Source organism: Canis lupus, chromosome 34, assembly GCF_011100685.1.
Source record: "Canis lupus familiaris isolate Mischka breed German Shepherd chromosome 34, alternate assembly UU_Cfam_GSD_1.0, whole genome shotgun sequence".
Taxonomy (NCBI): Eukaryota; Metazoa; Chordata; class Mammalia; order Carnivora; family Canidae; genus Canis; species Canis lupus.
Window position 1 is genome coordinate 3,024,382 of NC_049255.1, and position 27,700 is coordinate 3,052,081.

General features: G+C 37.4%; 1 protein-coding gene across 9 annotated transcripts in view; it reads left to right on the forward strand.

The window, feature by feature from the left end:
* CTNND2 (catenin delta 2) overlaps positions 1 to 27,700 on the forward strand; it is a 913,511-nt gene that overhangs the window by 335,068 nt on the left and 550,743 nt on the right. For all 9 annotated transcript variants that reach the window (XM_038583305.1, XM_038583308.1, XM_038583306.1 and 6 more), the window contains one exon: positions 863 to 975. In XM_038583305.1, the coding sequence (XP_038439233.1) occupies positions 863 to 975 (113 nt within the window). The remainder of the gene's footprint in view (positions 1 to 862; positions 976 to 27,700) is intronic.

Sequence of the window (27,700 nt, forward strand, 5' to 3'; positions counted from 1 at the left end):
GAAACTTAGTTAAAATACATGCTTTGCTATAATTATGTTTATTAAAAAATTAAGTGCATGAGAAAATAAAATACAAAGATTAAAATATGGTACAAAAATCATAAAATTGGAACAGCTAAGATGCTTGACATACTGATTGAATTATTTTTTATTAAATTGATCCTTAATAGTGGATTTCAGGCAGATTTGTAGAAGCATTCTTCATGGCATTAATTGTTTTTTTTTTACGGCCATACAGCAAATATCTCGAAGCATATTCACATAATTAGGCTATAAAGGATCAGTATCATTCGCATTCTGTTGGAATTTCGAGCCTACAGAAGTGTAAGTTTAAGCGTTATTTCTCTTCAGTCTACCATATGTAATATTAGGATCGAATTAGTACAGAGAGGCAGCCAGAAGGCCAATATGGAATAATCACAGTATTCTGAATGATAGAAAAACGGTTTCTTTTAACATTTTACTGAATGTTACAATTTTATTTTAATATCTGTTGGATGCTGACCATCTGCCAAACAATAGCACAGACTAATTTTTCATGGTCAACGTCTTGCTGAATCCTCACACCAACTTTAGGAAAAAGTATTGTCAACCCATTTTACAGATGGTGAAGCTGATATTTAGGAAGATTAAAGAACCCACCAAAGGCCCTGGGGCCAGCAAGTCCCAGAACTGTGATACATACTCACGTATGTCCTAACTGCAAATCCTTCTTTGATTTCCCAACAACATCCTCTACTTCTCAAATTTGACATCTTGGCAAATTGCATTTTTTTTCCCCTTAACCATCACGTCATTTTGATATGAATTCCACTTTTCAAATAGATGATAGAATTAATCTTTTTTGGTGGTTTTATTTCAGGAATTACAGTTTGAGAGACTGACCCGAGAGCTGGAGGCAGAACGCCAGATCGTAGCCAGCCAACTGGAGCGATGCAAGCTTGGATCAGAGACGGGCAGCATGAGCAGCATCAGGTACTGGGCACACTGCCTCCTTACACTTCTGTGCTTTGAGCTGCCAGTGAAAGTAAATTGTGGTGTTTATCTTCTCCTTACAAACCTGGCAGTGGAATTGGAACATTCAGTGAGATATTGGAAGGGAGTTGTAACCAATCTGATTTAAGATGTTCAAAAGGTGTCCAAAGTGGCCTGATTTGTTCTTGAAACTCTTTAACAAAATTAACACTTGCCCCGAATGCAAATCATGTGTAATTTTATGCAAAGGAAGGCTTTGCATTTAGTCAGCTTGCTGGAAATCAGGAGATGCCATATGAGTCTCTCAGTTTGGTTCTTCTTTTCTAAATGATCCAGAGTTGCAGGTGTCTGAAATGAAAGAGCGAACATTTCAATGTAACCTGTATTGTTTGCTAATATACAATGCTAAGTTGCAAAATTGTACCTCAAGTGTCAGCCATGGATGCAATTCTCTTGTGTAAAAATATTTCTAATTCACAGATAGAATAATTATTCAATTAGGGGTTGGTTTGAGGTTCTGAAATGTTTAAAAACAAAACATAGTCATTTGACCACAAAATAAATTACCTACCCTAGCACCATGCTTTCATATTTAAAAATATGTGTGTATGTGTGTGTGAATATGAATATATAATGTGAGTGAAAGAAACAAAGTTCTATGACAACTTTCATTTCTCAGTAATGCATTGTACTTTCCTATTACCTTGTCATACATTATATTTTTGAGATTTTACATTTTTAGGGAGTTGTCTTAGTTAAGGAAACAATTGCTGTGGCAAGTCAACTCTGACATTATACTGACTTAATACAAAGCTGATTGTGTTTCATTCATGCAACAGAGGCAGTGGATGGTAGTCAGGGGCTGCTTCTCTGCTTTCCTTCCTACAGTTATTAAGGACCCAACTTCTCTCTTGAGAGCTCTACTACCCCCTGTGACCTCATTGTCAACTGCATCACTGTACCCACAATCCATTGGTGAGAACCAGTCACGTGTCCTCTTGCAGATGGAAGTAGGGTGGGGATTCCTAGACCTGGCATCTATAGCCACTCTGCTCAGAAACAGGAGCATGACTTTGGCGGTCCCTTAGCCACCTGGTGTGACAAAAGAATTAAAATGTACTTATATCTATTGCTCTAAAATATTTTATCATTGTAAGAGTAAATTTGTAGTCAGGATATTTCCAGTTTGAGTTCCTTGCCACCAGTCTTTTAATATTGTTCTCTTTTTTGACAATGGTAAATCTACATGGATATCATTGTATTCTTGTTAGAGTAGCTTACGTGGATGGAATATCATTTTCTATTGCAAAACTTCATTTTGGACATGTGGAAACATATCCACCTCCACTTACCTAGCTTATAAGTAGCTGCAAATAGGTACATTGTGATCCCTTAAACAGACTTGCCAAAAAAACAAATTAACCAAAGCAGAATGGGTAAGAAAAAAGAGAAGTGAGTTGTGTTTACTTGAAATTGTTTTCAGAAAGTTGACTGGTTGAAGATGGTGAGACGAAGGCAGGGAGAAAAACAATGTTTATGAATGTGTATTTGATTCAGTACATGCAGTTGTACATATTTGAAAAGGTTTTTGTTAAAGGTTGAGAAGCTAAGACTGTCAGGTTTCTAGGTCCATACACACCAATAAATTGACATCTATTTTGCTTTGAAATCCATTGTTTCACTATTGGTCAGATACCTTTTCAATTCATATTTCTATCATTCTGTGTATTTTTGCATACTGTACATGGTCCCCTGGTAGACACAGGTCTAGGGGACCATGTTGTATCCAGTGCCTTAATTACAAGCTTCTGCTTGGATCAGAAACAGGTAATCTGATTCATCCAGTGACTGATCTATAAGAAATAGGTCTTGCTCTTGAGGATGTGAAATAAGTGGCCCAGAACCTGTGACATCTGATAGTAGGCAGTAGGGGATGGTGGTTGTGTGGGTTATGCGGATTATCTGTGGTGAGAGAAAGTAGTTCAACAGAGAGACCATGTTGTTCCTGAAAGTCAAACAAACAAGCCTGTTCACTTATCATTAGGACTGGCTGCATTTCAGAGGTTGTACCTATGAGACACCTGTGAATGAGGCATTTCAGAGGTTGTACCTTTTTTTTTTTTTTAATCCTTAAAAACTTTCCCCCTTCCTCATTTGATTTGATTGAACTGATTTTTTTTTCCTTAGGCCCAAGGTATCTTGAATGGAACACATGTTAAAGTACCAAAGTAGACAGAAAAATTATCCCCTGACAACTTTTTGATTCTTTATACGATATCTTGTATCCCTAGCTCTCAGGCCGTGATACATAATCAATAATTCTGTGTAAAATACATATTAAATGATAGTGTTAAGTGCAGATGACACTACCTAATTATTTCTCCTTGCCAGATAGCTGTAAAATGTCAGTTTTCATTAAGCCTGATTGTTTTGTATATTGGAAATCTCTAATGTATGAATCTGCAGTTGAATAATACAAGCAATTTACTGATAATTCACTGGAGGAAAGTCTAATACATAGCTTCCACTGTTCTTTTTTTATCATAACCAAGTTGTTTGCTTAGCTTCAGAAAGGCACCTTTGGAAATTCAAGTCTTTATTAAGCGTGATAGACTAACCTAGTTAGCACATCAAAAAGGATATTTTTAAAAATCTTAAAAATAGAATATAAACAAGATTTGAGAAAGGAGAACAGGTAAAGAATTTGATGATTTAGATATTGTTTCATACTTCTTAAGGATACTAGGGAGGAGTAAGAGAGCTTCATAGAGGAAACAATATCAAGTATCTTTCTGACTTTTTATGAAAAATGACTAGTAAATATAGTTTGGGGTTTCTCTGCCTTTTATTGATGATAGGAAATTCTCCATCTGATTCCTAAGACCTTTTTCTTGGTCATCACATGGACAATTGAGACTTTTTGAAAAACTTGTATTAGTATGCATTTTTAACAGTCAGTTTCATAACAATCAAGGGATGAGTGAGAACACTGAGATGTTGGGGAAGGGGAAGCTGGAGCTAGCTGTTGCTGAAGCACATCAGCTCCTACTATATCCAGGCAGCCAGGCATAAGTAGCTGCAACTAGGAATATTGAGATCTCTTAAACTCTTCACAGACTTTTCTAAACGTCCACATGGATACTGAAGCTTCCAGAATTTAGATAAATGAGGGGTTAAGTATTATTATTTTTCTACAAGGGAATTATTGGCGCTTCTTCCTGAAACTACAGATCCACCATATACCTTATATCCTTCCTATCTTGGCTTTCCTCACTTTTTCTAGCCCAATCCTTTCGAAGCCATTGGAGCCTACTTCCTTTCTATGAGAGAGTTTGGTTGCATACCGTCTCTCTGATTTCCTCAGAACCAGCCAGACCTGAGTCAGGAATATTATTTATACAGATGATGCCCTTTGTTTAGGGTATTGATCATATCCCCCTTGCTGGTAGCTCACTCTCGCCCCCTGGCCAGCTGGATTACTTGGCTCATGCCTGTTCCCCAGGCCAAGGCCTGTCAGTGATCTTGGTCTGGCAGCCCTGTGAGCCATCTATTCCCTCTGAGGTGAGGGGCCATGCATTGCTTTTCTGTTACCCATGGTCTGAGAACCTGCCTATGCCTATGCCCTTGTCATATTCTCCACAGACTGGTAACAACATTCTAGATCATCCTGCAATCTGCCCAAATCTATTCCTCCATGTGGGGTGAGATTGAGCTGCATAATACCTAGATCAGAATCATGTCCATGAAGGACTCTTTCCCACTTCCATAAACACACAGCTCTTTCCTGTCTCAGAGCTGTGACCATGCGATCTCTTCTATCTAGAATGTCTTCCTTCTTTCACTTGATTACCTCTGCCTGTGGATCCAGTTATCCAGCAGAGGGCTCACATCCTTCTGAATATCTTCTCGATCAGTCCAAATTGGACTAGGTGTCCCATACTTGGAGGTCATTAGAACTTATCGAAGCATTGGGGATGAGATTCTATTGATCCTTCTAGGAATTCCCTGCCACAGAAGGTTTAACCTTCACTCAAAGTATGTGTTGGGATTTTCTTGAGTGCTACTAAAAATTTAAGGACATCAAAGTCCCATGGGTAGCAAGAACACATATTCCTGATTCATGAATAGCAAGAACACAATGGGAGAGATATTTAGCTCAAATAAAAGAAACCTGACCCTTGGAAACCATGATGATGATCATCATGATGGTGATGGTGATGTATATAACGGTCTAGAGCTCAGAAACAAAGGAAGTCAAAAATCCAAAGCTAGAGAGATTTAACACTTAAGAAATTCTCCTTTGCTAACTTTAAAGTTGGAGGAGCTACGTGACTAGCAATGCACATGGCTTCAAGGTGCTGAGAATGATGCCTGCCTGACAGCTAGCAAGAAGAGGATCTCAGGACTATAACCAAAAGGAATTGAATTCAGCTAATAGACTGAATGAACTTGAAACAGATTATTCTGTAGAACCTCAACAGAGTAGCCAAGCAGAAACTCTGATAATAACCTTATAAGACCTTGAACAGAGAACCCAACCATGCCACACATGAATTTTACAAAACTTAAAAAACTATTAGCTAAAAAAATGGACGTTGTTTTAAGGTGCTCAGTTGGGAGTAATCGGTTATACAGTAATAGAAAAATGTATACAATACTTTTCAATTGGTTGTGCTAGATATATTACAATAAGCTGAACTGTGAATGTTTTTAGAAAAAATAAATCAATATTTCATTCAAAAGTTTAATGTGTATAGCCCATTTTATTTTTATGCATATATGTATGTGTTTGGATTCGTATGTCAAAATAATGTATAGCTTTGATTCTAAGAAGTAGACATGTTTGAATGTGGAGTAGAGTCATTATTATTGTGGAATAGAACTACCAAATAAAGCAATCATCTTAAGCCTCTCCATTTTTTTTTATAACATAGATACCCAAGACTCTTATTGGAGTTATCTATATCATCTATATCTATATCTATATCTATATCTATATGGCTTGCTCCATATAAGATGCTCTTTCTTCCCTGTGAATGAATATTGAATTTCTTGCAAATGAGTTTCCATGAAAGCCTGCCATTTTTTGGAGAGTAAATGCAAAAGGAATTAATGTTGTACATGTTACCAAAGGTCATTCTCTTTATTAACTAACTTCTGTGAGCTGAAATGCCAACAGATCTATAGATGGAGTCTAAAAATCTTGTCCACACTTACAAAGAAGTCAGATTTATTTTAGAGAAAATACTGATTTCTGGTTAAAATAGTAAGAGGTGAAAAAAAAGTTAGTCAAGTACTCACATACTTTTTTGTCAGAATGAACTGTATTTATTTAAAAACATGATCACTGAACTTTCTTAGGAAATAAATCATGTATGAATATAATTATAAGTAAAATTATAAGTAAAACATGTTGTGCATTTTTTCATTAACCTGCAGGATATGATATTTAAACAAGTAGTTACATTTATTGTTTTAAGATAAGAAAGGAATACATTTACCAAAATATTTCATTTTGGAAACATAGCTTAGATAGTTAAATAATTACTTTGAAATTTTTTTCAAATGAATTTTTTATTATGTAGATATTTATACACATATACTCCCAAATGAAATCATTTAGCCAAAGGTAAAAGTCACTCAAAGCCATAGGATTTTAGATTCTTACCAATGATGGATACATGATTGCTAGCAAGGGGAAAAAATGATATCGAATCACTTTAAACTTTTTTTTCTAGAATTTTTTTTTATTAAATATCATTTTTATTAGTTTCCATATTAGGAAATAAGCATTTCTCACATGGCTGAAATACTACTCCTCAACAAAGTCTAGCCATTTATTTGAACAAGACATTTAATTTCTTGAGTTGGTAACCAGAATTAACATTGCAGGGGTCTTTTAGAATATGTTCTTCATATAAAAACAGAAAAAAAAATACAAGGACTATAGATGTATTGTGGAGGTTTTTCTTTTTCATTGCCAATTTCTTTAAAAAAAAAAAAAAAAAAAGTTTCTCTTTGTTTCCTTCCAAACTAAATTCCAGAGCAGAAATCTACCTCAGAAATTCTACCATTTTTTTCAAGTCCCTTTTTGAACCCTTGTTCTTTTCTTAATTCCTATGCTACCATCTTCCCCCTTATTTATTTTTTCTCCCAATTTCCTAGCCTTGCCTTTTAATGCTAACATTATCCCTTTAGGGTTTCCTATTATAGTCTGTTTTTTGCTTACGTAAATTAAGAAGATTTTTCTAGACCACTTTCTGGGCCCTCAAGAATCATCTCTCCACATTTCCCAGCATCATCACATTTCTGCTCAGGTCTCTACTCCAGAAAAAGTGAGAACATTTATACTTGTAACTGGTTTAACAGGGAAGCACTTACCCCTCTTTTTCTCTTAGTTGGCAGGCCTTTGAGCCTTTCCCCTCTTGCCTAGAGTCAAGTTCACTGTTTTGAGTCACCTCTAGATAGTACCCTAGCACCCTATGAATTCCTGATCCTGTAAGACTATTTACAGCATGCATTAAAGCTGCTACCTCCTCCTCACCTGCATTGAGATTTTGCTGAGCCTTCTTAGCCTCTAGAATAGAAGTAGGTGCTATCCTTCCTCTTTCTTCCACTAGCCTCTAAGTAATTCCTACAGGGCAGGGACTAGAAGGATATGCCAAAGCCTTGGCCAGCATGTGCTAACAGGACTCTCAATACTGAATGAAGAAATGAATGAATGGATATGTAGTGTTTCTCTTACTGTTCTTATTTTCATTGCTCTTGTTTTGGAAAAAATCATCAGTCTTACTAATCTATATGGATTTCTATCTCTATATATTCCAGAATATATATCATTTCAAGTGGTTTATATTATTCTGACCTTACAGATCAGAATATCACGTTTGAATATGCATTCTAGTTAGCTTTCACATTAAAATAGTATGCCATATTCCAGGGACAGTTGGTTTGATGTACTTTCTGCAAAAAACTAATATTAACTTTACATCTAAAAAGAATATACCAGGAGTGCCTGGGTGGCTCAGTTGGTTAAGCATTTGCCTTCAGCTCAGGTCATGTTCCTGGGTTCCTGGGATGGAGCCCTGCATCTGGCTCCATGCTCAGTGGGGAGTCTGCTTCTCCATCTCCTCCTTCCCCTGCTTGTGTACTCGCTCTCTAGCTCTCTCGCTCAAATAAATAAATAAATAAATAAATAAATAAATAAATAAATAAATTTTAAAACAAAAAACCCCCACAATATACCAAATTTTATTTAGAAGTTTTGCATTGTAAAAGATGTCTTGGGAAAACTAGCTCTAATTAACTTTAAAATTTAATGTTCTGATTGGTATGGTTTTGAAAATCTTTATAAATTTAGTCTAGAATATTCTTTGTATTTTCTGTCATCCTTAGCCTTTTTTTAACTCATGGATTTGAAGGGTGAAATTGGTAGTTTCAGAGTTTAGAGCTAAATTGTATCATTATATTTTAGATATTGCCTCAGCTTTCACTTTTTTTAAAAATCCACAATAGTAAGGATAATGCTTTCCTGTAATTTTGTGAAGGTTAAATGAGAAATATAAGTAAAGCACACATCACCTCACACACTGTTGCTAGCAAATCCTATAAATTTTTCCTTCTTGGTGAAGAAACAGATAATTTTTGGTTGAGTCTCATCCCTAATTTTTCTACAAAAGATGATAGGATGGTTCCTTTCACTATGGACTAAGGCAATGTGTCAGGGTAGCACATTTGTTTCCTTCATTTTACAGACTAGACAGCCACAGAGAATTGACATGATTGAATGGAAGAAACCTTTCACACGGCACACCTTAATATGCCTCTACACCTACTGCTGGATCTGGAGATGAGACTCTTGATATCGTGTGGTTGCAAAATGAAGAGCAATAATGTGTGTGACCGGAGATGTTCAATAAATTAAGATCTAGAAGCCAGTGACTCTGAATGGATGTTTTTCAGACAGCAAGCAGCAAGAGATTAATGATTGATCAAAATAGCCATTCTCCTTACTTTCTCTGGTTGTTTAAATGCGATGAGAGGTAGAAGTGCCTGTTGATGAGCCACTTGTGTATCCTTCTGCCTTTGCTCAGGTGCTGAGTGTTCAAGAGCTTTTACGAACTTTTTTGTATTTACCTTTGTCCATGCTCTTTTCAGAGGATTGGAAACCAGTGATATTTCAAGTGACAAGATAACAATGAGCATTCGATTCACTTAAGAAGAAAGAACTTCAGTGGTCACTGATGGGATGTCAGCAGCTTGCTGAACACCATGAGCATTGTGTGTGTAAATTATTATGGTGGAAAGGCATTGGAGAGATAGCAGAAAAAAATGTAGTGTTTGTGAGGAAATTGGTGGTCTTGACAGCAACACACTCAATAGGGAAGTCATTTGGGTCTTCTGAGCTTCTGTTTCCTCACCTGTAAAATAGGAAACATTGAGCTTGTTCTCTCTTGTGCTCCGCCATCTCATTGGCACCTCCCATTGTGAGCAGGAAGTCATGTCAGAATATTTTAAGATGGCAACATTATGCAAACTTGAATAACCAATCTAATTAAGTAATGAGGGTAGCAAGATGTGACCAAATAGATTTGATGCTTCAGTGAAAGGCAAATAGATGCCTATATATTCGTGTAAATGGTTTTCTTGTTATAAAAATCTCCAGTTAGGTCAAGGCATTGCTTTTATCCATGGGAAATCACAGTCTAAATGAAGTTGGTATGTATATAGTGTATAAACTGCTTTAGATACTCTCGATGTTTTCTAGTTTGGCTACAAAGTAGGGTGAAGATATGAAACTGAGAGATCATGGGGAGTGGGCCTTTTAAGAAATAATCATTGGTCTCATTAAAAGGATTCCTCTGAGGTAATTCTAAGGGCCTAACAGGTAAGTAAGAATGCCTTGTGCTTCAAATATGAATATGATGAGGCTCCTGGCATGTAACCCATAGTAAAATATGTTAATACTATGAAGAGAACAGGGAAGTGACACTGGAGATAGTTTTACAGAGGAATAGTTGTGTGTGAAGGGTGTGAAATGTTGGCAGGAAAGAAAATGGAATAAAGGCACCGCTCAGAGGTAAAGTGCAAAGTGCAAAGGGGTGTAAACTTGGAATCCATGTGTTTGGAATATTGAGCCCATGGCATAGGCCATGGGTTGGCCATAGGATGAGGATGGAGACTGACATGACCATTCTGTGAGTGGTCATACAGGTGAGGGTAGAGACTTTGGGTTTGTTGCATTGTCACTAGAACATGCAAGACAGCTTTATCCCAGGAAGTGATGGCGTCATCTTTGGTTCTTCCAGCTGCATGGAGAAAGGACTGAAGTCCATCAAAGCCGGTGACAGCAGCATGAGGTAGAGATGACTTATGCAGGAGATAAGTCATAAAACTTAAACCAAGGCCATAGGCATTTATAGTGAGTTCAGAGTTGAGAGGGTCTGGGGACTCACTTGTGTCAAAGGACATGGAGTAGGATTGTGAAATTATTATTATTATTTTTAATGTAAACATTTGGTAGGCTAAGTCAACACTGAGCTTAGCTTCTATTGCAAACATTGCCCATTTTCAACAAGGAATCTTTGATTTTTTTTTTTTTTTACTTCGTGGAAGATGAATGTATTCTAATTCCCCTTTATCCAGGAGAAACTATCATAGAATTTTAAATTTAAGAGATTGCTGTGTTAGCAGCAGGCAGCAAAGATGTTGCCTGATTTGTTGACAGTAAAGCTGTATTCATAAGCCCCAGTCTTCTCAAACATCTGTGTATTTAGTACCTCAAGAGCTGAGGAAGTTTAAAAATTGTCACATATTGTTGCTTAGTCTTAGCACTTACTTGAGAATGTAACTCTCAGCAAGATTTTATTGAAAAGATCTGTCTAAGGAATTGACTTCCATTTTTACTCAAAATTTAGCAATTAACCTTTTCTCTCTAATGTGTGAATGATGGTATCCACCTGTTGAGACTCTGTCATTTTGGCATTCTTCATTTAGGGTAAAGAGTTTCATTCTGTCTTTTGAAACTCACATATTCCTGTCATATCATAAATGCCCAACAAACACTGAAGCTCTAATTTAGCAGGTGGCATAGGCTGGTGGCTCACACCATAGAGTTTGGAACCACTAAGTTTTGGATTTGGATCTCAACTCTGCATATTGCCACCTGTGTGACATTGGGAAATGTCCTCCAGAAGGTCCATTTATCTATATGTAAGGTGGGGAGAATAATACTTAGAAGTTTGTTGCAAGGATTAAATACAAAAATTTGTTTAAAGCAATAGCATAGTGCAGAAGTATTCAATATGTGAGGACTGATTCTCTTCATAGTAATTTATTAATTAGGGACGCCTGGATGGCTCAGCGGTTGAGCACCTCACTTCAGCCCAGGGCGTGATCCTGGAGTCCTGGGATCGAGTCCCACATTGGGCTCCCAGCATGGAGCCTGCTTCTGTCTCTGCCTGTGTCTCTGCCTTTCTCTTTCTGTGTCTCTCATGAATAAATAAAATAAATAAAATCTTTAAAAATAGTAATAATAATAATTCATTAATTAATTTATATAAATACTGCAATTATGACTCCCTTGTCACACAAATAGGAAATGCCCTCGTTTTCCTAGAGAAATGTTGATTATTTATACCTTCTCTTCTTTTTCTTTTATTTAGAGGACAATTATGATGATATCGAATTACCTGAAAACAGTATCCTAACTATTGTCAATTTCTGCCAGGGAACACCATGGTAGTGATGTTCTTAAATGTGGGAGTGATGTGTATGTGATTATATGTGTATGTGTATGTGATTATATGGTCACGATGCACTGAAATATCATATGTTCAGCACACAGTCTCATCACTATTGGAAACTGTATTTGCCCTCAGGTGGCTAGTTGCTCAAGGTCACTATAATTTTGAGCACCTGTGTTCTGCTATTGATAAACTTTGGTTCATGCCTCTGTAACCTGGTGGAAGAAGAGAGGAGGTAAGAATAGAAAAGTCCTTGAAGTTACCTAAACACCAGAATTGTTAGCATTTTGTTAAAGCATCAAGGATTTTTAAGGGATTGTGGAAGCTAATGATGTCTCTCTGAGATATGTGTCTAAAAGCTGAAATCTACCTATCTGGTTTGCCAATTCAGAGCAGAATCGCACATGGCCATGTGGGTAGGTTGCTAAAGTCAACAAAACGAGGGTTAATGTATAGGGACATGAATTTGTGAAGTTGTATGTTAGGAAAGGAAGGAGTCTCATTCCATCCATCCATCCATTACATATAAATCATGGACCTAATATATAGCAAACAATTTAATAGACACTGAGAGTATAGCTCTGGATGAGGAAAGCAAATAGCCTGTTGTCAAATAGCCTACAATCTTCATGCTACCTTAAGGGTGTAGCTTTGCTTAGTAGAGATGATAACCAGATTATTCCTTGGTGAAAATTGCCCTCCTTGTTGTGTATAACAAAACATGTATCAAACTAACCTCTATGTGCAGTGATCTATCACTTAATACTAAGATAAAACAGCAAATGCAACACCCAAATTCAAGAGAGAGAATTAAATGTGCTCAATTCTATTTAAATTACTCTTTGGGTTGGGGATCCAAAGATGCATTTTAAGCTTAAACCTGACCATTTCAAACACTTATTATATTTGGATAATGAATTAGCATTCCAGAGGGAGAAAATTAATCAGAACTTAGTTTTGTGTGCAGCTCATGGAGTCAGAACAAAGGAATAATAAGCTGAGGAAGACAATAAAGCTCCATAGACTATTTGAAAGTTTTTAAATAAATATTAAAAATTTCAAAAAAGGGAATTTTAAGAAATAAGATATAAAAGAACTGGTAGTGTTTCTGTCAAGGGATTTGATTCGTCATTTTTCACAGAAGATTTAACTTGCATTATTATTCCCAGAAAGAATTCTTTCATTTTCAGTGAGAAAAATTGAAAAAAAAACCCAAAAAACTAAACTAAATAAAACTCTGAGATGCTAATTGAGCACAATGATAGGATACTTCCAAATAAAAGTATTCTAGTAAAATGGACTGATGGCCTATTTTTTAAAAGTTATCCTTTACTTGTTTTAAGGATTTATTTATTTATTTTAGAGAGAGAGAGAGTGCGAGCGCATGCATGCAACGAGGGGAGGAACAGAGGAAGAGAAAAAATTGTTGAGTGGACTCCCTGTTGAATGAGGAGCTCTGACTTGCTCCTAGGACCCTGAGATCATGACCTGAGCTGAAATCAAGAGTCAGGCACCCCAAAAGTTATCATCTTTTAACAGAACTTTAGTTAGAAAATGAATTTTTTGAGATTGTTATACAGATATAATTTTCAAAAACAAATCTTATATTTCAAGATAGTGGCATATACATGTATAATGAAATATATGATTTTACATACAATTGGAGACTATGTGATACTTTTATGCACATGATTTAAAAAATGCCACAACTGTCTGCTGAGGAAATAGAGACTCTTCTCACCCCTTCTTTTGTCACCTCTCACCCCTTCTTTTGTCACCTCTCTCACTATCTCAAAGAGAAACACTTGACTGCATTTTGTGTTTATTCATTCCCTTGGATTTCTTTATATTTTTCCACATGTATGCATCCAAATATGCAACCTATTATTTGGTTTGCTTGGTTTTTAATTCTTCCATAAGTATGTTAAGTATTTTTTGCAACTTGCCTCTTTTCACTCAACCATTTGTTTTTCAGTTTTATCCATGTTGATATGAGTGCTTGTGGCTTATACACTGTTTTTACTGATGCTTCTTAATTCATCATGTGAATATGCCATAATTTATGTATCCTTTCTCTTGAGGAGAACATTTGCAGAGTTTGCAGGTTTAGCTTCTACAAATGTATGGCTTGGGACATAATTATATGGATTTCTAGTGTAGGGACACAAGTGTTTCTCCTGGGTGGTCCCAGAAAACAGCGGGTGGCTTGTAGGATTTGATCATCTTCAAATTCCTCTGTAATGCCAAAGAGCTTTGAGATGTAGCTGTGCCAATTTGCATTCCCATCAGCAACGAATTATCCATTGCTCCATTTACTTAGCAAAACTTGCTATTTCCCAAGTTTTCCTGTGTGCCGTTGTTGCAGATCTGGTGGATTAGAAGTTTGCATCTTCCTGACTTCTGCACTGATAGATCTTTTTATACATTTATTAGATATCCATGTTTACTCTTCCATTAAATGTATATCCGTGTCTTTAGCACATTGTTCTATTGGTGATTTTCCTTTTTCTTAGTTATTTTATTTAATTTTTTGTTTCAAAGATTTTATTTATTTATGAGAGACAGAGATACAGGGTGAGGGAGGCAGAGACAGAGGGAGAAGCAGGCTGCCTGCAGAGCAGGGAGCTCAATGCAGGACTCAATTCCAGGACCGCAGACGTTTATCGGACTGAGCCACCCAGGCACTCTTCTTAGTTATTTTAATTCTCAATATATTCAGATATTAATCTTCTGTTAGTTGAACGTGTTATAACCAAGCTCTCCTGGATTGTATTTTTTCACCTCTTTCGGTGTCCTCTGGTGAACAGAAGGGCTTACTTAGTGTTGCTAGGTTGATCACTGTTTTCTTGAGAATTCATACTTTTTGGAATCTTGCTTAAGGAATCTTACTTGCTAAAACAACATAAAAACAATTTCCTGTTTTATTTTGATAATTATAAAGTTATATGGTCTACTTCTCAGAAATCGTGGGAGAATTACAGCTTTATTATTTTTAGTCTTCCTGTCCGTGAATTTAATGTCAACCCATTTTATTTATCATCTTTCAATGACATTTATGCATGTCTTCTTAAAGGCCTCACACTGTTCTTTGTTTCCTTCATTCTTAGGCTCTTTGGAGTTATTGTCATTCTTAGAAATGTTATCTTTTTTATAGGGTGCATCTGCTAAGAGTTTCTTTCTTATATGGTAGTGCAGTTGATCGAATACTAAGAAAACTCACTAAATTCTTAAGTACCTCTATGATTTGTTTTTAGATTCTTTAAGGGTTTTTATATGAGTTATCTGTGAAGATAACTGTAATCTGTCTTCTTTTAAAATCTTTTAACTTTCACTTTGTTTTGCTTTTCTCTTTGTCTTAGTAAGAAGCAAGGGAGAGTAGGCAACCTTTTTTGTTTAATGGAATTCCTTTCATCTTTATCACTATAAGAATTGCTGCAGGGTTTTTAAAAAATAACTTTATTGAAATATAATCCATATACCATTCAGTTCACTCATTTGATGTGTAAGATTTAATGGCTTTAGTATATTTATGGGCTTACAACCATTGCCACAATCAATTTTAGAATGTTTTCATCAACCCAAAAAGCTCCCCAGCTCTACTTATTTGCCTTTCTGGCCATGCCATATAAATGGAATCATGCAATATGAAATCTTTTATGACTGGCACTTTTAGTTAGCAGAATATTGTCAAAGTTCATCCATGCTGTACCATGCATCAGTACTTTGTTTTTTTTATTGCCCAATAAGAGTCAATTTTAAGGCTATAACACACTTTATTTATGCATTAATCAATTGTTAGATGTTTAGATTGCTTCTTATTTTGGGATATTATGAATGGTGCTGCTATGAGCATCATGTACAAGTTTTTATGTGCACCTATGTTTTTGAAATTTCTCTTGGGTATGTAACTATGAATGAAATTGCTGTGTTCTTCCATGTTTAATGTAATTTTTTAGTAGACTCATTTTATCTAAGGTCATTCCTTTTAATTCTTAATTTGCTAAGTGTTTCATTGTAAAGAACTTTTAATTTTACAGTTATCAATACTGCATTCCTTTTTGTTGCTAAGTATTATCCTTTTATATGACTACGTCACCATTTGTGTATTCTTTCACCTGTTGATGGACATTTGGATGTTTTCCAGTTTTTGCTATTTACAAATGAAGCTTCTATGAACAATACGTGTATACAAGTCTTTGTATGACATTTTCTTTCTTTTCATTTGGATAAATACACTTGGAATGTCTGGATTCTATAGCAGGTGTATATTTTGCTTTTCAAGAGAATGCCAAACTATTTCCAAAGTAGTGGTACCATTTCTAATCCTATCAACAACATATGAAAATTCTATTAATCTATTTCAAATATACTAATTTAAGCTATATTATCACTTCTAGAAGTTCAGTTTGTTCTTATTCAGATTTGTCTTGGAATATTGGATGATCTCTTCTAAGTTTTAATTTCAAAGTCCCCTTTATATCTTAAAAAATAGTAAACATGCTTGTTTCTATATATTTTGTTTGTTTGCTATATTTTGAATCTGACAATTCCATCGTTTTCATTCTTTGTGAATTTTATTCTGTTTCCAATGAATCGGACTCACGGAACTTATTTTCTCTCGTGTTTGATTCTTCTGATTGTGGATTTATGTTCCTGGAAGCTCATGTGTAGAAATTATTTAAAGTCTGAGTTTAAAATGTGGTCTTCCGGGATCCCTGGGTGGCGCAGCGTTTTGGCGCCTGCCTTTGCCCCAGGGCGCGATCCTGGAGATCCGGGATCGAGTCCCACGTCGGGCTCCCAGTGCATGGAGCCTGCTTCTCCCTCTGCCTGTGTCTCTGCCTCTCTCTCTCTCTCACTGTGTGCCTATCATAAGTAAATTAAAAAAAATAAATAAAAATAAATAAATAAAATGTGGTCTTCCAAGGAAGATGTGTTGTTTCCTCTGCCAATTTTGGGAACCCCTATTGACTTAAGACCACCTCCGACTAAGTTATTGCACTGGGTTTGGAGAGAGCATCATACATAATAAAAACATGGCATTAAGGATGCTTTGTTTTTGTTTTGTAATGCTCATTGTTCTCCTTTATGTTTAGATGGAGCTGGTAAAGCCTGTGTGCCATACTTGTTTTCATTGCTTCATTCCAACTTGTGGCTTTAAATGGCGGTTGTTGACATCATCCGTCATTTTATCAGTGAACGAGTAAAACACAACAAAATAAAACAAAGCAAGATGGGACAATAGCAAATCCCAAACTATTTAGTTATTACAAACATGAATTGTACAAGTAATAGAGGGCTGGATTCAGGTTGTAAGTATTCAGTTAAAAGAAATATCTTCTGCCCTACACTCCAGTGGACTGCTTTGTCTTCTTCACGTCAGAGAGTGCTTGTATGTGGAGAGCACTTACCTTGAATGGAAAGTACATCTTATCACCTTTCTCATCAACTCCTTTATATTTCAATATAAAGAAGCATTTTTGCAAGCCTGGAATGTGTGCAGACTTAATCTACATAGAAAACGAAAAGAGGACCCTGCCCATTTGGGACTTTCCCTAAGTAGTTTTCAAAGTCAGACCTGAAGAGAACTCAGTTGATTCTGACAGCAGTTGACTATATAGTCTCATTGGCAAAAGTTGATTCCACTTACTGGCTGTATCTGCTGGTAGCCACAGAGCACAGAGGAGGTATATACATATTTATGGAACTCTGCAGGTGCCAGACAATTATGGATCTTGCTTATCCTGAATTTTGATGTGAAGATCCAATGTTCATAAATGAGATTACTGGAATTCAGAATTGAAACACAGGGAGAGCCTGTGCCCCACCCCAAATGTTTTGCCTCTGTTTCCCATTGCTGTTGATTTTGCGAGACCCACATAAATCAGAGGTAGGATGATGCTTTCTTATATTCATTTTTAAAAAGATTTTATATATTTATTCATGAGAGACACACACACACAGAGGCAGAGATATAGGTAGAGGCAGAGACATAGGTAGAGCAGGCTCCCTGGAAGAGCCCGATGCGGGACTCCATCCTAGAACCCTGGGATCATAACCTGAGCTGAAGGCAGACGCTCAACCACTAAGCCACCCAGGTGCCCCGCTTTCTTATCTTCCTATATATAAGGCTTTGTGATAAGTCTGGAAGAGGCCTGGGATTTTGATTCACAAATATTTAAAGAGTAAAACTGGAAGGCATGTCTTTTGTAAGTTTATTGATAAATTGCCTCAGTTAAGAGTTGTATAGTGACTTTTTTATTTCTTTTGAAAGTATAATTATAAAAACTCGAACTGGATTATGTACCTTCTTAAGGTTATTATTAAATACATAACCATTTCACTACCTTCCCATTATTTAAAGAAGGTAATGCACGCAAAAGCATTTTTAAATAGTAAAGGACAACGTAAATGAAAGTTGTTAGGGATAGTAATAAAACATTTTGCCTGGTTAGCGGCTATATGTCATCAACTTATGTTGGCAACTGTAACAATGAAATCATTTATCTTAAAACTAAATCAAATTAATGCTCAGAATTCTCATTCTGAGCATTTACTCAGAGAAGAAGCCAAAAATTCTGGAATAATAGTTAAAGGACATTTGAAATAATAAGTAGAGTTAATTATCCATCTATTTACTTGTCCCTCAGTTGAAGGTTGTTTTCACCGGGCAGTGAGTTTCTGCAGCACAATACAGGGCAAGGACTTAGAATTTGACACAATTCATTACTGGTTGGATTTACTGATTCTGAGACAGGAAAGTGTCTTCTTGGGTTTCCTCTGAAGCAGCCTTTGACAGCTCATGCTCTCTGCTTACAGTGCCATCGAAGCTACAACATGCATTCTTAACAGAGGAGCAAAAATGATTTTCTCTTGGGGAGGGCCAAAAAAAGGTAGATGTTGTAGTGGCTCATTGTCCTCCAAAGGTCAGAACATAAACAGTCATACAGTATATCTATGGTCTTAAAATTGCAGCGAATGGTTTGGAGGGACAGTTGGTGGAACTGTATAGACTTCATAGGGTATTGATTTTGAGGGGAAAAAAAGGACGGATATGGTTCATGATGATCTGGAGATTTGTCTCATATAAAACTCAACTGCTGAGTTCTGATATGTATTTAGGTTCGTGTACCCTGAGAAATGTTTACTGTAGTCAATTAATAGAAACAGCTGAGTGTAGGCAGCATCCAAACATTCCCTTATCCAAGGTAGGAAAACCATTCCCTGCTCCTTATTTGTAGCTCTTTGTAGAAAAGCATAAGCATGACTGTAATTTTCTACGCCTAGAAGCTAAGTTACACTTTTCCCCTGACCCCTAAATTCTTGGGATGAAGCTTCAGCCACTAAGTTTAATTTGGCAAATGTGTTCTATTCCTTGATGTCCTTTTATGGTGGTGGCCAAGGTTCGAGGAAATAAAAGACACATTAATGGTGATACTTTCCTGATTAGGCGTGACAACCTTGGGAAAGAACTTCTTCCCTGAATAACTTTCCTTTATGGTTATTTGCCATTATCCCTGATGACTGCAAACAATAGTCAAGTGTGGCCCGGGAGTGTTTTATGTTAGTGGTTCTCGGGCCTGGCTGCGCTATTAGAATCCCCTGAAAAGCTTTTAAAAACACTGATGCTCAGGCCCTGGCCTCAAGGAGTCTGACTTCACTGGTCTAGGAAGAAGTGTAGGGATCCATAGCTTAGGATGTGCTCCAACTGAATCCACATGCCGCCGGTGACATGGGCTCCTCCTCTTGTTCTAAAAGCAGCTTCACCCTGCATTGATGACAGGAACTGCTGTGCACACTGGGCTTCAGACCAGACCAGCAGCCTCCTGTTTTGTGATCAAGCCCTCCATATCTCTGTGAAAAGGCTGCCCCCTGATTCTGCAAGAGACTCTCTGTAGCATTTGTTATTTTGAAATAATAGCAATAGCAACAACAACAATAATAATAATAGGAGCTGGTATCCACTCAACCCTTGCCTGTTCTGAGCACTTACTGTTAACTTATTTAATTCTCATACTAAACTATGAGGCAAGTATAAGGTATTATTTCCATTGCACGTAGCAGTACAGCAGTAGGAAAGAACTATACACTGGGATTTAAACATGGGCATTATGACCACAGGTCTGGTTCATAATCGTTTTCTTCTCTTCTGAGATTCTCAGTGGCTCTTGCAAATAATTATAAAGCACTTACTTACAAAGAGCAAGGGGATTTGTAAGATACAAAGGTGAAGGAGAATGGCTGCAGCCCTAAGGGTAACCTATACTCCGCAGCCTAATGGTGAGGTATGCGTCCTGAAGAGCTAAGCAGGCAATTTAAAAGTGCTCTAAAGAGGGACTTTGGCCAAGGGAGAAATTTCTTGTACCTAAAATGAGATGCAGCTCTGCAGACATGGGAAGCAGTTCATTGTAAACTGGAGCCACGCTATATGGGGAGTAGATTTTGGGGAAATAGTAGGTCAAACATATGAAATTGCCATTAACCAACCACTTGACCTACAGCCATAGCAATTTCACATAGTTCAGGTCTATGAGAGAGTGATCTCAGTAAAGAGAGGAGCGAGTCACAGAGCTGTGAAAGTCCCCACAGACATTACCTGGGTAGGATTGGCCGCAGAAGGACTGTGAATTCCACTGGCCACTGGCATCATCCATGGCTTGCCAAGTTTTTCAGGCATTACAGGGAGGCAAGTCTTGCAACTGAATACTTGCTTGTCTAGACCTTGAATCTATACTGATGGTCCCCCAAACAGCAACAGCACAGAGTGACTCAGATGTCACTAAGCCACTTATAACTGACAAGTTAAAATTGGTGATCAGAAGAAGGTGGAGAGAGTGCTTCCTTAGGGCTAAGTGCCTGCTGCTTCTGGGACTGTAGGAAGGATTTAGAAAACTGAACCAGTAAGGGAGAACATGGGCTGGGCCCTGGGCCCAGATGCAGGCGAACTCTGTCCCAAAGTGCAGTCACCAGGAGCGGGTAAAGGGCTCAACCATGGGTGAGCCAAAGTAACAGCCAGCCAGAGTAACATCCATCGGACTAAAGTAGACATCTGCACTGAAGTATGCATCTAGGAAGCAACAATTAACGTTAATAACCATAATTTTAATTAATCTCAATAACTTTAGGATTTAAAAACGAGTGTCCATGCTACACATCATGTCTATATGAATTATTTATGACTTTTTGCTTCCATTTAGCTGACATTATAGACAGCCAGGTGAAAACCATGCTAGCTTCCTGGAAAACTATTGAGGATTGTTTATGAGAGCTTTGTCATTAAAGATAACATCTTGTGAATTTTTGGAGAGCTGTACAAAACAGAATGCACAGGCCTAAGTGTCCCCAGCCAGTCTGATTAGGAAAGACTTTTCACAAAAAGTAACTAACAAGATTCCAAGAAAGAGATTACTTACATTTCTCTTCATTAAGCATCTGTATCTCAAGTAGAATGTCACAGAGTAAAGATGGAATATATAGAATAATGTTGCTCAATTGCCACGTTACTGGTTTTCTTCACATCCACAAAGTGTTAGGGAAACAGCAGAAGCAGCACCATTACTAGTAGCGATTAATCTTTGAAATTAAGATCAGGAAAAAAAATATTATAATAAATCTCTTTGCCCTATTTATAGAGCATTCCTTCCTTTGATATACTAAGAATACTAATAAGGCTAGTGGCCTTTGGTGAAATGAGCAAACTATTAGGTTGATAAAAAGTGTTGAAAGGAGTTTAAGTTGTATGAGCATTGCTTGTCGATGGCAAATTACTACACAACAGGCATAATTTGTATGCTTTGCTGCGTGCCCTACAAACATCCAGTGCATTTTTATTCCTTTCCCTTAATATTATGTTAGATAAAAATCTTGACTTCTAAAAGATTCTAATATAATGGGAGACTAATTCTAATGCTTGTTAAATTCAAGGCTGTGGTCAGTCGGCTCATCCCAGGGAAGGAATCGGTGTCTGGACACGCTGCTGTTTGCTACATGGAATAAACCAGAACAGGAATGGGTAATCTGCTCTAAAATGGTTCTCATGTAGGAAGAGTTTCTTTGGATTCAGTTCAAATGGTAGATGGACTCTTAAGTTGCTTTAGAACATTCTAGGAACATTCTGATGAATATAGAGAATCTTAAATTGGCGATTAATGAGCTCAACAGTAGCACTTCTGATTCTACACTCTATAATATTATTTTCCAGGAGAATGTAATGAAGAAATATTTTTAAAGCTTATGAATACGTATTTTAAACAGTTTGCTTTTTCTTTATTTTTATATAAGATGTTAAGATACTTTTTCCATAATCCTGTTTACTAATGCTAATCCTATGCTTATAGTATATATCCCACCCTTATTCTTGCTCTTGGGAAGAGTACCTCCTTCTGAATCCCACCCTGTAGGGGAGTGTCCATTCCCCCAATCTAAGTGTGAATATCTTTATCACTTGGTCATTACTTTCCTTTTCCATGTCAAAACAGAATAAAAAGGAAATGACATTTTTAGGGTAACTATTTACTCTGTGTCTGTCTGTAGGATGCTAATGCCCTACTCAAAGGAATCATGAAATATCTGAGAATGAATAGATTTTCAACACCATGAGTTGTGCAGTGTATATTATATAAGTTCTATTCAACCCCATAATGTTTTTGGATTAAAATAAATTTTTAGTGCCAGTATTTGCTCTTAATTTTGTATGTAGTTATACCAAAAAGGACAATTTCAGCACTATTTTTAGATACTTATTAATCTAAGGACAAATTTTGTTTTACAATGCCTAAGCTTCATAAAAATTAGGAACTAACATCAGAGATAATTGGGTCATCCCTAAGTAGTGCTTTCTAGTTGTTAACCAGTCTTTCCCTCACCACCTCGAATTAATTAATGCCTAAAACAAAGCCAGAAAACCATTGGAACTTCATATCAATTAAAAAGGCAAATGATTTCTTCTGCCTCTATCCCAGTGGTCTGCAATTGAGACTGCATCAGAATGATCTGCAGAGCTTATTAAACACTGATTGCTCTACCCTCCCTTCAATTTCTGATTCAGTGGATCTCCGATCAGGTCCAAGAATTTGTATTTCTAAGTTTCCAGCTGATGCTAGTACTGTAGGTCTGGGAGCCACAGTTTGAGTACCCTCCTTGAAATTATTGAATGTGTTTTTGAAATAACAAGAGCTAATATTTATTATAAGAGCGTTTACTCTTGGTCAAGGGCTCTTTAAGCATTTTATATGTAGAATTGCATTTAATTCTTACAGCAGGGAAGCCCGGGTGGCTCAACGGTTTAGCGCCGCCTTCAGTCCAGGGCCTGATCCTGGAGACCTGGGATCGAGTCCCACGTCGGGCTCCCTGCATGGAGCCTGTTTCTCCCTCTGCCTGTGTCTCTGCCTCTCCCTCTCTGTGTGTGTGTGTGTGTGTGTGTCTCTCATGAATAAATAAATAAAAAGCTTAAAAAAAAAATGAAAGTTCAAGTTAAAAAAATTATATTACAGCAAGACCACCAGGAAGGTTCTGATTTAGCATCATTTTACATAAAGCTGGGGAAATGGAAGGTCACAGAGTGCAAGATGCTTTTCTAAGTCACCTAACCAGTAAGTAGCAAACCTGGCATTTGAACCTAGTAATGGAAGTCCAGAGCTCATGCTTGTAATACCTGGAGAAAAATGTCTTTTTAATTCAACCCTTTTATGTATTTTACTAATTGCATAATTTTCCCACTCCACATTTTTCATATTTCACCAGTTTCATTTCTCTGAGATGTATCACTCATGGAAATACCATTTTTATAATATTCTGTGAGATTACAAAGTAACACTTTCAGTTGTCTTTCAGTCTATAAATACTCAAGGATTAAACAAGAAAAAAAGCTTCTTCTCCCAAGATTACACATGTAGATAATGCTCATGTTATAATGGAGAATAAAGAAAGCAGAGCAAGAAGTTTCACAGTCAGCATGATGCTACCTGTAGGGAAACAGACAAATGTGAGAAGAAAACGTACCATAATGCTGATGTACACACTAGAGAATGTTTTATGATATTTGGGGTACTTTGAAGCACATTTTATACCATGCAGTAGGCTGTTTCTTGGACAATGCACTATAGTTCAGTGAATCATTTTTATTAGAATTCCTTTTGCATTTTAAATTAGCACAAATTAATGTTCCATAAGCAGTAAACATGTTTGATGATGGTGATGATGATGATTATTATTATCTTCAGTAACAAAAGAGCACGAGAACAGGTTGTCACAGAAATCTTTGAGGAAAAGCTAACTTATGAGTTTCTTAGAATATTTAGCTCACAAGGCAGTCCCTACACTTCAACTCATTTTATTCTGATAATGACCTTCTAAAGAGGGAGATACTGCTCCTGTGTTTGGACAAGGAGCCTGGGACTCAGATTTTAAAGGGGTGTTGTTAGAACTCATGGCAGGGAACCAGCCCTGGGATGTCTGCCTTCTATCCTATGAGATTCACTGTTACCCGAATCTGTCTAAAAGAATGGGATTCTAGTGCCTACAAAACCTGAGGAAACTGTGGATGCCCACAGTTATACGTGACCACCTTGGGATTTGCACTTTTTCTGTACTAATCGAATTAATTAAGGAAGGTGAAATGATTTGCAAACTAGAAACAATGGGAAAGGTGGTTTTTGTATTTCTGACATTTGAGAGAAAGGGGTAGATGTTGATTTGGAGCTGAGTGCTAAGGGAGAGGACTGTTAGGGTAAAATGATCCTGTAAAATTCACTGCTGTGCTGAAGCCAGTGTGCTGTGAATGCATTCGTTCTTGCTAACAGTATGAATTCGTGGAGTTCTCTATAATGATGTAATGATTTGTTGAGTTCTCATACTTCCCCTCTCTACAGTCTAGATTGCTAAACCCTGAGGTGCCAGGCCCAAGAAGATCATTCGCTGGGAGCTTGTTAGATTCATAGTCTCAAATCTGGGGTAATTTGAATACATATCAGAGATTGTGAGAAGCTGCCACTGATAACACTAATGCCTCCATGAAGCCAAAGTAGTAGAGCTGCCTTGGGTGAGGATATTGATGTTGGAAGGGGAGGCCTTTGCTCAGTAGAGGAAGTTCATGGTCACCAGAAAGAGGGGGAATTGTGCTGAGGATCAGGGCTTAGCTGGGGCTGTGCTGCTCTGTGCCTCCTGGCTCCAGGTGGACCTCTGCCCTGTGGTCAAGTCCAAAGAGTGCTCACTGCCTTAGGTCCTGCCAGCTTTTGCTCATGATTCCCAGTGGATCTGCTGGGAAAACATGTTCTCCCTGGGGCAGCTTTGGACTACTGAGTCCTACCCCAGGTGGAAGGAGTCACTGAGGCCAAGTCCCATTGAGACCTACCCTAAGTGTGCCTTATTTTATAAGGCCATTAACTAACGACGGAAATAGGAGCACCCCCTATCATGAGTTTCCTTTGAAAGATGCTTATCTTTGTAGGCATTAGAAGTCTTATATTAGATGCAAGACTTTGTGTAAATTCATTATTTTGAGAAAAGATAGGTGACCTCTTCTGCATGTGACTGTGAGCTCTTCTTGACTCCTCTTAGCTCCAAGTGTCTTTGTGAACTTGGATTTCCGCCTTTTCTCCTCTCAGCCTCCTGGGGCTGCCACTTCTTGTAAATACTAGTGGCTGGTGTTAAAGTTTCTACTAATTGCCTTATCGTTTCATAAAGAGGCATTAATTGCTAACATAATTTCCTCTTCTCTGAATTGCATACTCCTTTTATGCAAAATGACTACTTCAAATGCTTTTCCATCCCCCTTGTTTTTTTTTTTTTTTCCTTTCAGTGGAGAAAAAAAGTGAACCTTGGGTGGAGGGAGGAAATATTTTCCATCAGCACCAGACTCTTGATAACCTAAAAATTCATTTTGTGAAATATTGCCTGAAATTTATTTCTTGAGCTAGACATCAATTTTCCTCAAGCCCCTTCTTGATTTTTTTTTACTATTGTGAGACTCTAGAAATTATTTGAAATGATAGAATGAAATATTTGTATACACAATTACTTTTTTTCCCATTTATTTCATCAGTTTCTTTTTTTTCTTTTAAAGATATTTATTTATTTATTTATTTATTTATTTATTTATTTATTTATTTATTCATAGACACACAGAGAGAGGGGCAGAGACACAGACAGAGGGAGAAGCAGGCTCCACGCAGGGAGCCCGATGCGGGACTCGATTGCAGGTCTCCAGGATCACACCCCAGGCTGCAGGCAGCACCAAACCGCTGCGCCACGGGGGCTGCCCTATTTCACCAGTTTCATACCACATCTTATATTGTTCTATTATCTGTAGACTGTTCACCTCAATTCACACATGCACAATATAACAACACACATGACATACCACACATATCACACCTCCACACCAGTAATCTCCATAGACTCTACAGATCAAGGGCTATGGCTGTTTTATTCATATATTTTTAGTACCTGTCAAGGTGGATTCTCTACAGTAGATGCTCAGTAGCTTAATAAAGGTTTATTTCTAGTTCAAAGGTCTTTAATTAAACCTTTTTGATTAAAAGTCTTTCAAAATTTTGAAATTGAAACTGTCTTATAGAATGTGATCTCAAAAACAGTTGGAAATTAAAAATCTTATTTTTCTAATAAATGCTGATCTTTCAGGTTGTGTTCCTTGGGAAGCTGACTCCAGGGTAAAGGGTAACATGCAAGAGGCATCCTGGGGGTGCTGTTGCGGTCAGCACTGCAACGGGAAAGGGATCAGAAGAGAAGGGGAAAGGCCTGGGCACAGGGAGAAACTGGCTGTGATACAGTCGTAACAAAGGCCCCAGTCAACCTAGAGGGAAGCTGTAGGGCTTACTTGGGCAAAAGGGCAGAACACTATATCCCTGTGGTCAACCCCATGGTTCTCCAAGAAGGGAGCTGGACTCTAGTTGAGCTGCTCCCTTGGGGGGCAAACAGCTGAGAGCTGCCTGGCAGCTGCATACCCAGCAGTTGGGGAAATAGAGTAGGCCCTTCCTTCATGAGGGGGATCTGGGCAGAGCATCACAGCACCCACCACAGTTCATTATGTTTTACAGTCACGTCATTGGACTTTATTTAGCAGACAAGCCAAATCAGTAACCAAAATCAGCCTTAAATGATATCATTGTAATCTTTGGTGAAAACAGAAGAATATAAATTTCTATGTGCACTATGTCAATTGTGTAAAATGTTCATAGAAAAAAAAAGACTGGAAAAGCATGTCTCAAATTGATAAATGTTGGGGTGACTGGCTGGCTCAGTCAGTAGAGCACATGACTGGTTATGAGTTTGAGCCTCACGTTGAGTGTGGAGATTACTTTTAAAAAACTGTTAAACAAACAAAAAAATTGTTAAACAAAATTATGAGTGCTGTCTTTAGGTGGTTTTTATTTTATTCTTTATTCTTTTCTGACTTATCCCAGTTTAGTGATTAATATTTACTACTATATGGTTAAAAAAAATCCACCATGGCAATGGCTCATCCTAACATTTTGGGTTCACCCTGTAAATTATGGTCCCCTGTCATCCCCTGCTTCCTCATCCCTCCCTACATAGATTTAATTAGTTTATTTAGTCCCTTCTTGTTTCCTTGTTCCTGCACTTGACATGTTGCCATGGCCCAATTCCAATTTTCTGTGGCCACCTTGCTATTTTGGAGACACGTGTACCATGCACCCTAGCCTGACCCCCCTGGATTAGACCTTTTCTATAAATGCAGAATGTGCAGTTCCAGCAAGGTGTCAACGTTTTCCATCACTTCTCCTCTGGCTGCTGGAGTAAGCCAATAATGATGATTATGTCTGCAGGATGTTATTTTCATTGTTTGCAGGAGAGAATGCCGTGCCTTCTATTGTCCGTAGACCAATTTATTTTAAAGGTACTTCATTGTAAGCAGGGTGCTGAATGTGCGTGTTTGCAAGTTAACTTTATTTTTCACCCTAGGTTTAGGTAATTAGCAGTTGAGAACCCCAATCAGGAGTGCC